The sequence below is a fragment of the Macaca thibetana genome, chromosome 7, assembly GCF_024542745.1.
Source record: "Macaca thibetana thibetana isolate TM-01 chromosome 7, ASM2454274v1, whole genome shotgun sequence".
Classification (NCBI taxonomy): Eukaryota; Metazoa; Chordata; class Mammalia; order Primates; family Cercopithecidae; genus Macaca; species Macaca thibetana.
This window is the reverse complement of record NC_065584.1, coordinates 68,477,279-68,493,680: the sequence shown is the minus strand read 5'-3', so window position 1 is coordinate 68,493,680 and position 16,402 is coordinate 68,477,279. Positions and strand designations below refer to the sequence as shown.

The following is a 16,402-nucleotide window of genomic DNA, read 5'->3' as shown; positions in this document are numbered from 1 at the left end:
AAATTTAATTGAAACTTGACTCTAATTGTAGGAATAAAATAATCGATATTACGCTTTGGATTTTTTGACTTTTTTCATTTCCTACTCATTTAAAAAGTCTTAATGCTGGTAAATACAGATACTCACATGTATCAAATACTATGTAAAGCTAATGTTCTATAATTTACAAAGTGATGTTGTCATATTGAAAGTGATGGATTTATGCTAGTTATATTGCTGCTAAGAATATTTTCAAAATTCCAGCTTTCTTTTATTCAGAATTTGGCACACACACACACATATATTTAGTACATAATATATATTATATATAAAAATATATATTAAATATATAATATATATAATATGTATACTTATATGTATATAAAGTCCTATATATATATAAATTATATATATATAAAGTAAATATGTGTGTGTGTGTATATATATATTTTTTGGAGACAGAGTTTCAATCTTGTTGCCCAGGCTGGAGTGCAATGGCACCATTTCAGCTCACTGCAACCTCTGCCTCCTGTGTTAAAGTGATTCTCCTGCCTCAGCCTCCTGAGTAGCTGGGACTACAGGCATGTGCCAATATGCCTGGCTAATTTTTTTGTATTTTTGGTAAAGACGGGGTTTCACCATTTTGGCCAGGCTAGTCTTGAACTCCCGACCTCAGATGATCCACCTATCTCAGCCTCCCAAAGTGTGGGGATTACAGGCGTGAGCCACCGCACCCGGCTGTGACATATTGTTTTATTTTTTCTAAACTTCCTCTACTAAAGGGTTTGGGATTCTTTTAAAGATAACAAGAATGAAATGCTAACCTCAAGCTCTGCTGAAAGGTATAGGCCATGTTATTTGTGCTTGGAACTCTGAAGAGAGGGAGGAGATCGAAGGGTGAAAATTGTAGAGCAGTGCATTATTTTTAGGTGGGTTCCTCCAGAGGAATACGTGACACGTCATTTGATTATCTGTAGTGTTGGAAAATATTCTTTATTCAACAAAATTCAAAAAGTACTTTTGGAAAACCTCTAATGTTCCATTCAAATTCTATTTTATAAATGTCTTTATCTCAGTTGAACTCCTCAGCTAATTGTTTCCTTGAATAAATCAAGTAAAAATATACGATCTTTTTATACATTATGTATCTCACTGTAGATGTGTTTGGTGTCACACAGAATTTACTCTTATGTTAATTAGGCCACTGTTATTTGTGGCATGTGAGAAATGTCATATACAAAAATATTTTACTACTTTTTAGTTGCATGATATTAATATGTACTATACTTGATTTGGGAATAACTAGTTTTGGTTTTTATCTTGCAGAGTTTAATAGTCAATAAATGTTATCATTTCTCAAGACTTTACAATATCTTAAGAGGTGGAAAATAAGAGCTCTTGTGTTGTTATTTATGTGGATTGATTTTTAAACTATAACTGGACATTCAGAAGTTGTAAAGCTCTTAGCATAAGGCATTACTCTCTCTGTTTTTCCCCTTTGTTAAATGTCAAGACTCTGACTGAACGCTTGCTAAAGATGAAAGATTGGGCTGCTGTGCTTGGAGAAGACATAATGGATGATGATAACTTGGAATTAGAAATGAACAGTGAATCAGAAAATGGTGCTTACTTAGGTATTAAGTCATGACTCATCTCCTTTTGCTAAAATGGTGACTAGCTCTTCTATTTCCTTTTTTCCCCCTATGTGCACCATGTTCTTTATATGCTTTTACTTTGGCACATTCTGTCTGTCTGCAACATACTGTCCTTTCTCACCATCCCTTGTAGTTTAGCTTCAGCTGGAGCATTGCCTTTTCAGTAAGTCTTTCTCCAGCTGCTCAGACACACTTACAGCCTCCCTGCTTTGTTTTCTTTGTGTATTATACATATCTTTATTATAGCCACTTTCAAAATTACATCATAATCATTTCAATACCTGTTTTTCCCTGTACTGTAAGCTAATCAAATGGATGAATGACTAGTTTGAGAAATGAGTGTTCTATAAATGAATACTTCAGGATACTTCTTTTGCTTTCGTCAGAGGTTCAGATGGTTACAGTACTTTTAATCTTAGCCATTCAAATTGTTATTGCCACTGCTGGTTGTGCTCTGAAGTTGGTGAAAGTAGCAAAAGTTAGTTTCACTATAGCCACTTACTGTATTCTCACACCAATTCCTTTGACCTGAAAAAAACCTTTTTATTTTGAAATATGGCATCATAGGGAGTTCTAAAACTAGTACAGAGGCCCCATGTACCCCTCCCTCATTTTACCCCAGTAGTAGTTCTTCAGACTTTTATGTTATTTTTCTGTTCTCTTCCTCAACCCCCTGCATAATTAACAAATTTATTAAGGAGAAAAAAGTGCGATTAAAAGGTTTTTCATGATAACATTAATATGTTGGAAAAAATTACATCCCTAAAATAAGTATATAAAGTTCTGTTTATACTTTTTCATTTCTACTTGATCATATATGAAATAATTCTTTCTCTATTTGAGAAAACTCATGCTTGTTTAATGTTGTTTTAACTTGGGTTATAATTTTACTCATATTTTGGATGCTGTAAGAATCCAAGAATAGTTAACGATTGTGGTCTATATTTAGATGAATATCGAATCCTTGTTATAAGTCTGTTCTTCGAGTTAGAGCTGAAGAACATTGTTAAATGATAAGGCACTTCAGTGCTTTTATTGTTTAGCTTCCTGGAAGCAGGTCCAAGGCCATTCTGCTTTATACCAAATGCTTTATTGTAGCAAGGAGAGGGATTATAAGTTTCTGGTTGAGTGAACTGATAAACTCATTTTGATGTCTATTGTCATATTGTACTATTTTCCCAAATCATTGTTGTGCTTTTGATTTTCACTGTAGATAATCCTCCAAAAGGAGCTTTGAAGAAACTGATTCATGCTGCTAAGGTTTGTGCTATTAGATACATATAAAGAATAAGGAGGAAGAAAAAGAGCATGGATTACTCATGTCTCCTTTATAGTAACTGTTTAAAAAATCCATTTTATTGTTCCCATATACAAATATTTAAGAAATTACCAGAATTTTCATCGTCAATTACTTTTTACTTTCAGTTATTAACTTTAGAAGTTCATATAATTTTTGGAATTTATCAAAATAAAAAATTCCAAGTTCTGTACTCATTTTTTCAGATAAGAATATATTTAAAATGTTTCTTGTATTTTATCTCATACTTCTTCAGTGCATTCTTTTTCTTCTAGTCTCAGTATTTTCTTACCCCTTCTGCCCTATATCCTATTTTAAGTAAATACTAGATTCCTTTTTTTCTGGTTTATTCCTTCTCTTTTCCACCCTAGTAGTGGTATTCTCATTTTTGCTGATCTATGTGAAGTCTTGGTAATGTAGTTTGAAGGCTGCTTTAATAAAAACTTTTGTTGAAAGTAAATAGAATGAAAATAGTCACTTTCTTAAGCATCCAGTGAAAAGCATTCACTACTTTTCTCTATCCCTTGTTCTGAGATTTACAAGTATTGATGACTTTGCTGGTTTTTTTAAGATGGAAGTTGCATTATTGGTTTCTGTATTCCAGGTGATAATTTCATCAAAATGATAAAAGAGCTTAAAAAGTGTTGGGGTTGTTATAGTGAGGTTTTATGTTATTTTTGTTGTTGTTGTATAACTAATTAATGTTACTTTTCTCCTTCTTCCCTTCTTTAAAGTTAAATGCTTCTTTAAAAACCTTAGAAGGAGAAAGAAACCAAATTTATATTCAGTTATCTGAAGTTGATAAAACAAAGGAAGAGCTTACAGGTAGGTCATCTATATACACACTTTTGATGTTTTTCTAAGTAAGTACACCTCCTGTCAGAGAATGGTAAAAATTAATTGAATTAATTTTGGGAAGATCCAATTATATATATATTTTAACTTTTGTTCTTGTTAGGTATTTGTGAAACAGTCCTGGTTTTTGTTGTCATTGTTGCTAAAGGTATATTGATTTCCTCTGTATTTATGTGAAGTTAAAATAATGAAATTTTTAAAAACACATGTAAAACTGTATTTATCTTTGAATTACAGTGCTATGTGTTTGTTATGTTTTAGATGTTAAAAATTAACAAATTGAAACTTAATGTTTAAAATCTCTGTTAATTGAAAAATTGATCTTCACTAGTGGTACTACTTGCAGTATGATTTGTTCCTTTAATGTACATACATAGTATATTAGCACATACAAGAGTGATGTTAGACCTGTAGAAACAAAGGTTTTGTTTTAATTGAAAACATTTATGTTTATTTTGCTGATAGTGTTTGTATTTTCAAAAAGTAAACAAGTTCCGTCAATATGTTTGAAAAATTTTAAAGTTGGCATAAATAGCATCTCATTTTATAAAAATAAAAAAGAATAAGTAAAAAGATTTACTATATACATTTGGAAGGACATACTCAAATGTCAACAATGATTATCTCTGAATATGGGATTATGGACAGATTTTTATATTCTTTTTACTTATCTGTATTTTCAAAAACTTCTACAGTATGTGAACTACATTTATAATACTATTTTAAAAGATTGAACCACCAACCATAGAGGTTATTAAACAATTATATCCCTACTCACATGATTTTAGTAATTGGATTATTTTTGGATTTAGAGAAACATTAGTATTAGTTTAAGAGAATGTTGCTATATGTAAAGCATTGTACTAAAAGCCATGGGAGATTCACAGAAGGAAAAGATAGCTTACTTTCAAGGAAGTGGTATTTGAAAAAACGTGTGTACAGAGTGCCAGAGTAGCAAGGAAATTTGCTCACCAGCTGTCCCACTCCTTAATAGAGTTTCCTGGCAAATCTTTGTTTTTTTTCTTAGATTAATATTTGGAGACTCTATGTCTGCCTGTACTCTTCTTCCAAATCTAACTTTTTTTAATGGATCATGAAAGATAAATTTCTGTAATTGATCTTTTATTCATAGCATGAAGATTTTCCTCTAAACTGTTTCTGCCTTTTCTCGTAATCATTTACAGTGGTCTTTAAGTCACAATTCCAAACAAAATAGCTAGAGTAGAAGTACAAAAATATGGCCAGGCATGGTGGCTCACGCCTGTAATCCCAGCACTTTGGGAGGCCAACGTGGGCAGATAACTTGAGCTGGGGAGTTCAAGACCAGCTTGGCCAACATGGTGAAACGCTGTCTCTACTTAAAATACAAAAATTAGTCGGGCGTGGTGGCACATGCCTGTAGTCCCAGCTGCTTGGGAGGCTGAAGCATGAGAATCTCTTGAACCTGGGGTGAGCCAAGATCGCACCGCTGCACTCCAGCCTAGGTGACTGAGCGAGACTCTGTCTCAAAAAAAAAAAAAGGAGTACATAAATACATTAATTAAGTATTGGGTTGTAGTTTGCTTATTTGTTTTACAGTAGGGATGATTGAATTTTAATAGAGATAATACCCAACGTTAATTTCTTTATGTGATTGTTCTTGGCAATGGCTTAAAGCCTAGGTCAATGAATTTTTTTTTCTGATGTAGATTAAAAAATTTCTGTGGAAAGATAGTTACATACAATTTCCTATACATTTAATCATTTAATATTTAAAGATTTATGTAAACTGTTATTTTGGTTTGTATGTTTAATGGGTTATATTAGTCCATTCTCACATTGCTGTAAAGAACTACCTGAAACTGAGTAATTTGTAAGGAAAAGAGGTTTAATTGGCTCATGGTTTTGCAGGCTGACAGGCTTCTGCTTCTGGGGAGGCGTCAGGAAATTTACAGTCATGGTGGACGGTGAAGGGGAAGCTAGCACGTCTTACATGGTGGGAGCAGGAGGAAGAGAGTGAAAGGGGAGGTGTTACTTTAAAATAACCAGATCTCTTGAGAACTCTATCACCTAGCGGGAGACAGCACTAGGAGGATGGTGATAAACCATTAGAAACCACCCCCTTGGTCCAATCACCTCCTGTCAGGCCCCACCTCTAACATTGGGAATTACAATTCAGCATGAAATTTGGATGGGGACACAAAGCCAAACCATGTCATGAGGGTTTTAGAATAATTAAATACCATTACATGTAATTACTAAAATTTTCATGCTTGTTAATACGATTTCCAAAACTTTCCTCTTTAGGCAGATTGAGTTTTGTCTGTTAAGATTTGTGGTGGTGATTCATATACATGTTATGGGAGATGATACCTTCCTTCATCTTAGAGGAGTTGAGGTTATTATCTTGGTACCTTAATATTAGAGATGTTCAGAGTTGGTACTTCAATTTTGGAGGAGCTCAGAGTTGAGGTAATTATTTTAGAAGAGAAAGGAGGTTTTTTAAAAAAATTGGTGCATAAATTATAAAGCATTCATAATTATTTAGAATTATTCATTTTTATTTTATAGATTTTTTTAAAGATGGTTTAGCAGTTGAAACAAAGCTTAAAGTTGGTATTTTTCTCTCTGGTCTTGATCTGCTTTAAACTAGGAGTATGTTTGAGCGTTTGTTATGAGAAGATCCAGAATTCTGGCTTGACTTATATGTCAAAATTTTAGCTTAAAAGGGAGGGCTAGGTAGAATTTAAGTATTTATTGAGAGAGAAAGTTTTTACTAGATAAAAACAGGCATTATTCATCACCTGGAAATAGTTTTACAGGGAATGTTGAACTACAATATCTCCCTTTAAAACTCTTATCTCCAAGACCTTCCTGAGAAAGTTAGTGGCATTTAGCTCCAAAATTGAAAATTAGATGCTAGAATTAGAATGTTTAAGGTTTTGGGAATTCTCTAAATAATAATAAAAATTAGAAGTTTTTTTTTTTTTTTTTTTTGGAGACAGGGTCTCGCTTTTTCACCCAGGCTGGAGTGCATTGGTGTGATCTTGGCTCACTGTAAGCTCTGCCTCCCAGGTTCAAGCAGTTCTCCTTCTTCAGCCTCCCAAGTAGCTGGAATTACAGGCGTGCCCCACAACACCTGACTAATTTTTGTATTTTAAGTAGAGACAGGGTTTTGCCATGTTGGCCAGGCTGATACTGAACTCCTGGCCTCAAGTGATCCACCCACTTCGGCCTTCCAAAGTGCTGAGATTTACAGGCATGAGCCACTGTGCCCGGCCAAAATTAAAACAATTTATATAGCTCCTTAATTAAAATATTAATACACTCAGTGGAACACTATTCAGTCATCAAAAAATAATGGGATCCTGTTTTGTGGCAACATGAGTGAGCCTATTTTAAGTGAAATAAGCCACACCAGAAAGAGAAATGGTATATGTTCTCACTCATATATGGGAGCTAAAAATGTTGATCTTATACAAGTAGAGAGTGGAATAGTAATAGTAATACGAGGTTGGGAAATATAGAGGGTAGCGGATTAGGGAGAGGTTAGTTAGCAGATACAAAATTATAACTAGATAGGTGGAACCATTTCTAGTGTTCTATAGCACTGTAGGGTGACTAGTTAACTTTATATTTATTTTTCTTTTTCTTAGATCTACTTTGTCATATTGTTATTTTTAAATAGCTAGAAGAGAGGATTTTGAATGTTCATAACATAAACAAATGACAAATGTTAGAGGTGATGGATATGCTAATTACCCTGATAGGATTATTACACATTGAATACTTGTATTGAAATATCACACTGTACCACATAAATATGTACAGTTTTTATGTGTCAATCAACTAATAACAATAAAAGCATTCAGGTAATCAAAATACCTTATAGATTTTTTGTTATTGGATAGAGTTCAGTTTATTAATAATATATTATTTTTAGTAATTTTTATGTTTCTGAAATGTTAGTATGCAACTCAAAATGTTTACTCCTTTGATTATGACTTAAACTTTTTATATAGAGCATATTAAAAGTCTTCAGACTGAACAAGCATCTTTGCAGTCAGAAAACACACATTTTGAAAATGAGAATCAGAAGCTTCAACAGAAACTAAAAGTAATGACTGAATTATATCAAGAAAATGAAATGAAACTCCACAGGTAATCAAAATTATGTTAACTCCATTGAATAGCAAGTAAAATAGCTTTAGGGATACATGTTACATGGTTACCTGTAGCGATTACTGAAAGTTCTCAATTTGTGATTAGATTGCATGTCATCAACTTATTTTTAAGAAAGGTATTTGATCTGGAATACTTTTCAATAAATCTGGAAACACTTTTGTTTTCAACAAAGAAAATATTGTAAATGATGTTGGAATTTCCAAGCTAGTTAACGAATCCTGTTTAGCTTCTAGTAAGTAGTCAGCAAATTATTACCTTAAACTTCCTAATACTGGCAGGGTTTCTGAGTGGACACTCTTGATCGAACTGCCCATTTAATTCCATCTCTGATATATGTAAAACGGATTTCTCTGTTCTGTGCAAGTTGCTTCTGCCCAAGTGTTCCTTGTCTTAGTAAATGGCAGTGTCCTTTACTTAGTTATATAGGGTGGCTCCTCAAGCCATTTTTGACTTCTTTCTTGCTTTTATATCTCCTATTTATTCTGTCATTAAATCCTGTCAGCTTTTTTATAGCCTGAATCTGATCACTTTTTACTATCTCCCATATTAGTCTAGTCATCAGTAGTTAACATCTGGCTTATTACAGTAGCCTTATGAGTAGTCTCCTCCTTTCCACCCGTTCTCCTGCACTTTGTTTTCTCTGCAGCATGCAGGATGACCCTTAAAGTGTGAATTGTGAGTATGGTCACTCTTGTGCTCAAAATCCCCGGGTGCCTTTATATCACACTTAACCCGCAGCTTTTATATCTTGGCCTACAAGACAGTACAGGATTGGACCCTTGGCCACCTCTTCAATTTTAGCTTATTCATGTTCATTTTCCTCTCAGTACCCTCCATCCGACACTGGCCTTTTTGATGCTCTTTAGCACATTGACCTCAGGGTCTTTTGCACTTGTTTCTTCTGCTTGGAATGATGTTTCCTATATATTTGCATGGCTCAGTTCTTCATTTTATTAGGCCTGGGTTCAAATGTTACCTCAAAGAATCCTTCCCTGGCTACTCTAACTAAAATAATACCTGCTATTCTTCATCCCCTTATTTTGCCTCATAGCTCTTATTGTCCTCTGATGATTGATTGCTTTTCTTTCTTTTATCTTCCCTACATTAAATATGAACTCTGAGAGAGAATTATTTTCTTCACTTCTGTGTTCCCAGTGCCTAAAGCATGTGAGACACATGATAGCTGTTCAGTACATGTTTGTTGAATATATGTACAAATATGTTCAGTGCCTTTATATATTGGAGTGAAGGAGAGTGTGTGTGTGCATGCTGTTGCCTAAATGCATAAGTACACTGAAGACCCTTGAGATATCTGAAGACTCTAGATTTTCAAATAGCACATATTTTTTTCATTGTAAAGGGTAATAAGATGTAACAGACTTTCAGGTTCCTTTAGGCTCTTAATGAAAGTTATTACAGTTGTTCTTCATTATTTATAGAATCTGTATTTGTGAATTCACTTACTTGCTAAAATTTATTTGTAAATCAGATCAATACATGCAGAGCTTTTGCAGCCATTCATGAACACATTCCGAATGATGAAAAATTGGAGTTGCCCAATGTGCATGTTCCCAGCTGAGGTCAAACAAGGCAATGCTCTGCTTTCTTGTTTCATCTCTCATTCTGCAAACAAGTGTCCTTTTACAGTATATTTAGTACCTCATTTTTTTACATTTTTATGCTTTTTGCTGGTGATTAAGCTGTTTTAAATGCCCCCTAAGCATAGTGCTGAACTGCTATGTGGTGTTTTGAAGCACAAGAAGGCTGTGATGTGTGTTACAGAGAAAATACATGTGTTAGATAACCTTTGTTTAGGCATGAAGTACAGTGCTTTTGGCTGTGAGTTCAATGTCAATAAATTAACAATATATGTTAAATAAGGTATCTTTAAACAGAAGCGCACAAAAAACAAGGTTATATATTGGTTGGTTGATAAAATATTTGTGACCAGAGGCTATAGCAGGAAGCTAACCCTGTATTACCCTTGGGAGCAGTGATCTAGTATTTGCTAATTTACGATTTATAGTGACTTTGTGGAACATAACTAGCACAAATAATGACAGTCTACTTTATATATTTGGAAACTGGTAGAGAGTACTAATGCTTCTTTGAGATCAGGATGCTGGGTAGTGCTTGGCTCATTCACTGCCAAGTTCTGTACTTCAGTCATGATTTGGATTCAGTTCACAATTAAAAAGTTGTTATTTGTTATGAAGCTTTGGCCATTTGGGACTGCTCAGGGTATGCAAGAGAATAAACTTGACAAAATGGAAGAATTACAGTATAATCTCATGGTTTTTCAGCCAGTATACCTATGAGTGGGCCCTTCTTTTTATGTTAGAATGAAAGGTATTAAAGTAAAACTTGGATATAAGTGATTGAGGTGAAAGAAATATTTTTGAGTGTATCTTTTGAATAAAAAAAGTATATGGTTGGTTATAGAATTTTGATGAGTAATATTTAACATTTCAAAGTAAAGGTATTTTCTTTAGATTTTTAAAGGATAGGAAACTGAGTAGTATCCTAGTTGTGTGTGTTGTTCACATGATTTCATTCATTAGTTTGAAATTATTTTAAATTCCTAAAATATTTTAAATTTCCTTCTTATATTTAAGTTAAACTACTTGCTACTGAAATTCAGTGAATTATGCCATTGGTACTTCTTCAGAGTAGAATATTGAGTTGATAGTACCAGTGAAATGTTAAATTTGTATTTTTGCTGCATATAGTATAATTTAAGTTCAGTCTAGATGTTGGCCTGATGTTTTTCATGACTGATATACCGTTTTCCCAAATTTAATAGTGGAAACAAATGAAATGGTAGGACCTACAAGCTTGATGTGTTACTTTTGTTTTTTTTTTTGGGGGATGAAGTCTCGCTCTGACCCCCAGGCTAGAGTGCAGTGGCACGATCTTGGCTCACTGCAACCTCCGCCTCCCGGGTTCACGCCATTCTCCTGCCTCAGCCTCCCGAGTAGCTGGGACTACAGGTGCCCGCCACTGCACCCGGCTAATTTTTGTATTTTTAGTGGAGACGGGATTGCACCATGTTAGCCGGGCTGGTCTCAAACTCCTGACCTCATAATCTGTCTGCCTCAACTTCTGAGAATGCTGGGACTATAGGCATGAGTCACTGTGCCTGGCCAAGATATGATATTTTTAAGTCATATCATCAGGTCTCCTTTCACAGTGTAATTTCTATTATTAATAGGCCCACCCAAATTCAATGGGAAGTTATATAGACCTCACCTTTTATCAGGAGGGGTGTCAAAGAATTTCTAGCTATCTTCAGTCTACACGGTCTGTAAAAGCACATCTCTCTTCCATATCCATGCCCATCGCACTTTCGTGCTTTTCCTAAGGAGATGACTTATTTTTTTTTACAACGTCCATGAATGTAATTGACTTTAGGGAATGCTTTCTAAGCAATAGGTAATGTAGTGTGTAGAATACAAAACATTTACTGCTATGCCGCAAGACTTCTTCAGTCGTTTGTCTTGTTCCTTCTCAAAATTCATGATGGAGGGAAGTTACCTATTTAGGACTCAATGTGTTTTCCTGTGGTATTCAATAAATGTTTCTTGGGTGACCAAGGTTATTAATGACAGTATGTGAAATGAAACAACATGGGTGTTACAGCATAAAAGAGGCACTGCGTATGAGCTCTAGGCCTTGGTTTAATGATTTCTCTGTGCTTCATTTTCGTTTTTGTAAGATGGGAATAACAGTACCACCCTTCTTGTAGAGCTGTTGTGGTAATTAAATAATACATGCAAAAGTCTAAGAACAGTTTTTGGCACATACTAATGGCTCAATAAGTTATTATTAATAGAACTAGATGTAGTAAATAGGACTGCTACTACTACTCTTCACTTTGGGTTCATTGTAATTATAATTTTGTGTGTGTGTGTGTGTGTGTGTGTGTGTGTGTGTGTGTGTGTGTATACTCACCTGGAAGCCTAACACTAACCAATATAAAAATTAATGAAACACATTTGATTAATTGGTGACTTCTTACTAGTAAATGTCACGCTTGTTTATACAGAAAGACTTGATAAGTGATAGTCATAATAGTTTTTATTAAATATATCTTTGATCCTGTTTTTAAGATAAATTTATATAGAAAACTCTTGAAACTGTTAGTAGTTGTGTATTAGGCACAATGCTTTACAATTTCGGTTTTTAATATTAAATTTCACACCAGGAATATTTATACAGGTACTTTTTTTTTCCTTGTAGGTAATGTTTTCAGTGGTATTTTAGAAATCATTTTATAGGAATCACCAGTTTTGCTACAATTAAAAAGAATTGATTATCTTATGACATGTATTAAGAGAATTAAAACATTTTTTGTTTTTAAGGAAATTAACAGTAGAGGAAAATTACCGGTTAGAGAAAGAAGAGAAACTTTCTAAAGTAGACGAAAAGATCAGCCATGCCACTGAAGAGCTGGAGACCTATAGGTATTAAATACGTTTTCCCGGTTTCTTTATTGGGATGGGAAGAGTATCTAAAAAACTTAATGCCAGAAAAAATAATAAATGAAAATAGAAAACATTTTAAAATCTGACAGGTGGTACAGACAAAAAAAAATATATTTTTGTCTCATCACTTTTCATTCAGATTTCTTGCTCAGCAATTATACAGAAAATATAAAAAGGAAAAATGTTTTTCTTTCAGGCTGTGCGATTTTTAAAATTTCTCAAAGTTGAATATGGACAATTCTATTTCATGTTAGTGTCAATATGAATAGATTTTAATTTTAAGGTCTTTCCTCATTGGTTCAAATGGAGAAGAATGTATGTAATATTAGTGAATCAATAGGTGTGCCACAAAAAGAAGAGTGAGCCACAGAGCATTCTGAAGTATTTAAGACTATAAATCTAGATTTTACCTTGGTTTGATTTACGAGATCCCAGGAAATAGAAAATATAGAGAAGAAAAGGGGCACGATTCAGCAGTATCCCGAATAGTTGTGATACTTCATTTTGCCTCAGTAAGCTTGAGTTTTATCCAAAATAAGTTATCTTATTAGTCTCATAAAAGTAACAAGTAAAATTTTACTTCACAACGATTGCTAATTTCCTAGAATTCTATTAAGACTATCCACATCTGGCTGGGCACGGTAGCTTACGCCTGTAATCCCCGCACTTTGGGAGGCCGAGGTGGGTGGATCACCTGAGTCAGGAGTTCTGAGACCAGCCTGGCCAACATGATGAAACCCCATCTCTACTAAAAATACAAAAAAATTAGCCCGTCGTAGTGGCAGGCACCTGTAATCCCAGCTACTCAGGAGACTGGGGCAGGAGAATCGCTTGAACCCTGGAGGCGGAGGTTGCAGTGAGCTGAGATTGCGCCACTGCACTCCATCCTGGGCAACAAGAGCGGCACTCCGTTTAAAAAAAAAAAAGACTACCAACATCTGAATGAATCTTCTAGGATCATTCTTCTTAAAAATAAAAACAACACAATATACCACGTAAATATTTGCGTGACTTTTGGTTTAGGTAAACTCAAGTACTAGTATTATGTTGTAATCAATGTTAAAATTACTTTAGGAAAAAATTTACTGTAGAACCTCTCAGAGGTGATTATTTCTAAATGTGGAATTCTGGAGTTTTTTTTTTTTTTTTTTTTTTTTTTTACACATGAAATAGAGCATTCCAGGTTTTCTAATAAATATTTTTTAATAGAGAGTATGTTCTGTCATTTCATATTATATGTTAATAGTAGAATAATTATTCATTCCATTTAGAAAGCGAGCCAAAGATCTTGAAGAAGAATTGGAGAGAACTATTCATTCTTATCAAGGGCAGGTATATATATGTGTGTGTGTGTATATATATATATGTATAATTGAAAACAATTCTGATTTGTTTGAATTGATGCAGGAATATAATTACCAGTTGCACACCTCTTTTGAGGTGTTGCATGTGGCGGTGGGACACTTCCCAGGAGCCAAAGATTCTGGGATAAGAAATCTTATTTAAAATTGCCATATTGGCTGGGTGCAGTGGCTCACGCCTGTAATCCCAGCACTTTGGGAAGCTGAAGTGGGTGGATCACTTGAGGTCAGGAGTTCGAGACCAGCCTGGCTAACATGGCAAAACCCTGTCTCTACTAAAAAAAACAAAACAAAAACAAAAATCAGCCAGGTATGTTGACACATGCTTGTAATCTCAGCTACTTGGGAGGGAGAGGCGGGAGAATCGCTTGAACCCTGGAGGCAGAGGTTGCAGTGAGCTGAGATTGCGTCACTTGCATTCCAGCCTGGGTGACAGACTGAGACTCCATCTCAAAAAAATAAAATTGCCATATCTCCTGCTGCTTTGAGAAGGTGGAGTGCATCACATAAACGTGTATCAACAGTGGGGTCTCATACTCAGTCAGGCTAGTTATATGTTAACTGGCAATTCCTGTTGATTATTGCATAAAGTAAAAGTTTACTAGACAAAAAATGTAATTGTCTTTACATTCAGTTTTTATTTTAAAATATAATTATACATGAAAATTTGCTTTGAAAATGTTGCCTACTCTTCAGAGATGCTTGGGATATTTTTGAGTTGTGTGCTACATCATAGTGGTAGATATGAATGTCTTTTACTTAAGAAAAATAATTGTTAGTGGCATTTTAATTACTTTCTTTTTCAGATTATTTCCCATGAGAAAAAAGCACATGATAATTGGGTAAGTTTTAAATTTCCTTAAGTCTCTTTTGTCAAATTGTATTTTTTTTTCAGAAGATATGTTGCTTACTTAAATTAGATGAAAATATAGTATTCTAAAAAATCAGTTTCTTTTAATTTTACAAGTAGCGAAATTATGTTCCTTGTGAACTAAACAGTTTGTTCCAACACAGTTATTGAAAAAATTTGATTTTTCCTTCTTTGCTTTTATCACATTGCTTCTTTGAAAGGAGTTTATGCTCCATAGGGAAGGTGATATAATCATGGATTGATTGTTTCAGGGCACTAAATTGCCACTGATTAGTTGTGGACCAGCTACTTAAAATTCTTTGGGCCTATTTCCTCGTTTGTGTAACAATGGGATTAGATTAAGTGATCTTCAAAGCCCCTTCTAGTTCTAAAATTCATAAAGTTCTGTTACCTGATTCTCAGTGTTGAATTACTGGTACACATTAAGAAAAGGGTCATTATGAGAAATAGTGTATCTGTGCTCCAGAGGAACTGACTGTGTGGGGAAGTGATAAGGATGCAGATTTTGACTAATTATAAGAAAGACACTCTAACATATAGTACTGTTGTAATAGCTGGCCTTTGGAGTACTTGGCATTAGGAGTCTTCAACAGTAGGCAGTTTGCACAGTGGGTGAATACATGGAGTCTGGAATTAGGCTGTCTTGGCTGGTGTCCTCACTCCATCACCTATCATCAGTTTTCTTATCTGTAAGATAGAGATATCAATAGTACCTATTTCATAGGGTTATTGGGATGATTAAATTCATGTAAGGTTATTGCCAAATGCCTGACACACAGTATACATTCAGTGAATGTTAACTGTTGTTATTGTTATAGTGAAACTTGATAGATGTTTCTTAGACATGTTGGAGTGGAGATTCCTGCCTAGGGTGAGAGATTAGGTATGTTGAGAGGTATCTCACCTATTAGGTAGGGTGAGAGATTAGGTCCTCCTCAGTTGCAAGATTCTGTATGCTTTGGTATTGTGGGTTCAAATGAAAATTTGTTACTAAATTAAGCTGGGCTTGGAGATGAATTTAGTTAACCACTCCTCACCACTTGTAAAATACTTAGATGTAGATTACTCTTTGAAGATGGAGAGGTCCACACACAGTCCCAGGGTAAGTTGGTAAGAAGGCTGTTTCTGGAAGGGCAGCAGGAACATCTTACAGATCTTAGAGGGACACTGACTTGTAGAGATTAGAATAAAAACCACAAACAACAATGGCCAAGAAGGGAATATGCTGAGACCCAGAGGCAACAATTCCACATCCCTTCCTCACCCCTGCATATTTAGTAAAGTCTCCTAAGGTAAAGGTTATCTCAGACGACATGGGTAGAGGCTACAAAGAGACAGTTAAGCAGCTGGATATACAGATCCGGGACAGCCAGATGACAACCTAGGATATATCTGTCCTCACGTGTTCTAGAGCACAGGACAGGCAGGAAAACCCAAGGAACCACACAGGCTAAAGAATTATGTATCAGGAAGGTCACCTGGGAGAAGCTCCACAGACAAGGTGTGTTTTTAGCTGAATTGGGATTGGTAGAGGGAATGAAAGTGACACTGAGCAGTAGCTTGTCACATGCTCCAGAGCTGAGCTACCCATAGGAGCAGACTGGGGTCTGGGCAGAAGACAGTTAATAGGAGAGGCTCATATTAGTTTCTGAAAAGTCATGTGGTAACAAAGTTTAACTTGTTTTTTAGGGAAAAAGTGTTCATTTCAAGGAACTAATCACCCAATCAGATAGAAC

General features: G+C 34.8%; 1 protein-coding gene across 11 annotated transcripts in view; it reads left to right on the top strand.

Moving 5' to 3' along the window:
• The window catches only part of MIA2 (MIA SH3 domain ER export factor 2), a 117,488-nt gene that overhangs the window by 65,307 nt on the left and 35,779 nt on the right, over positions 1 to 16,402 (top strand). For all 11 annotated transcript variants that reach the window (XM_050798943.1, XM_050798941.1, XM_050798942.1 and 8 more), the window contains 7 exons: positions 1,493 to 1,613; positions 2,848 to 2,894; positions 3,666 to 3,756; positions 7,788 to 7,926; positions 12,312 to 12,413; positions 13,706 to 13,766; positions 14,602 to 14,637. In XM_050798943.1, the coding sequence (XP_050654900.1) occupies positions 1,493 to 1,613; positions 2,848 to 2,894; positions 3,666 to 3,756; positions 7,788 to 7,926; positions 12,312 to 12,413; positions 13,706 to 13,766; positions 14,602 to 14,637 (597 nt within the window). The remainder of the gene's footprint in view (positions 1 to 1,492; positions 1,614 to 2,847; positions 2,895 to 3,665; positions 3,757 to 7,787; positions 7,927 to 12,311; positions 12,414 to 13,705; positions 13,767 to 14,601; positions 14,638 to 16,402) is intronic.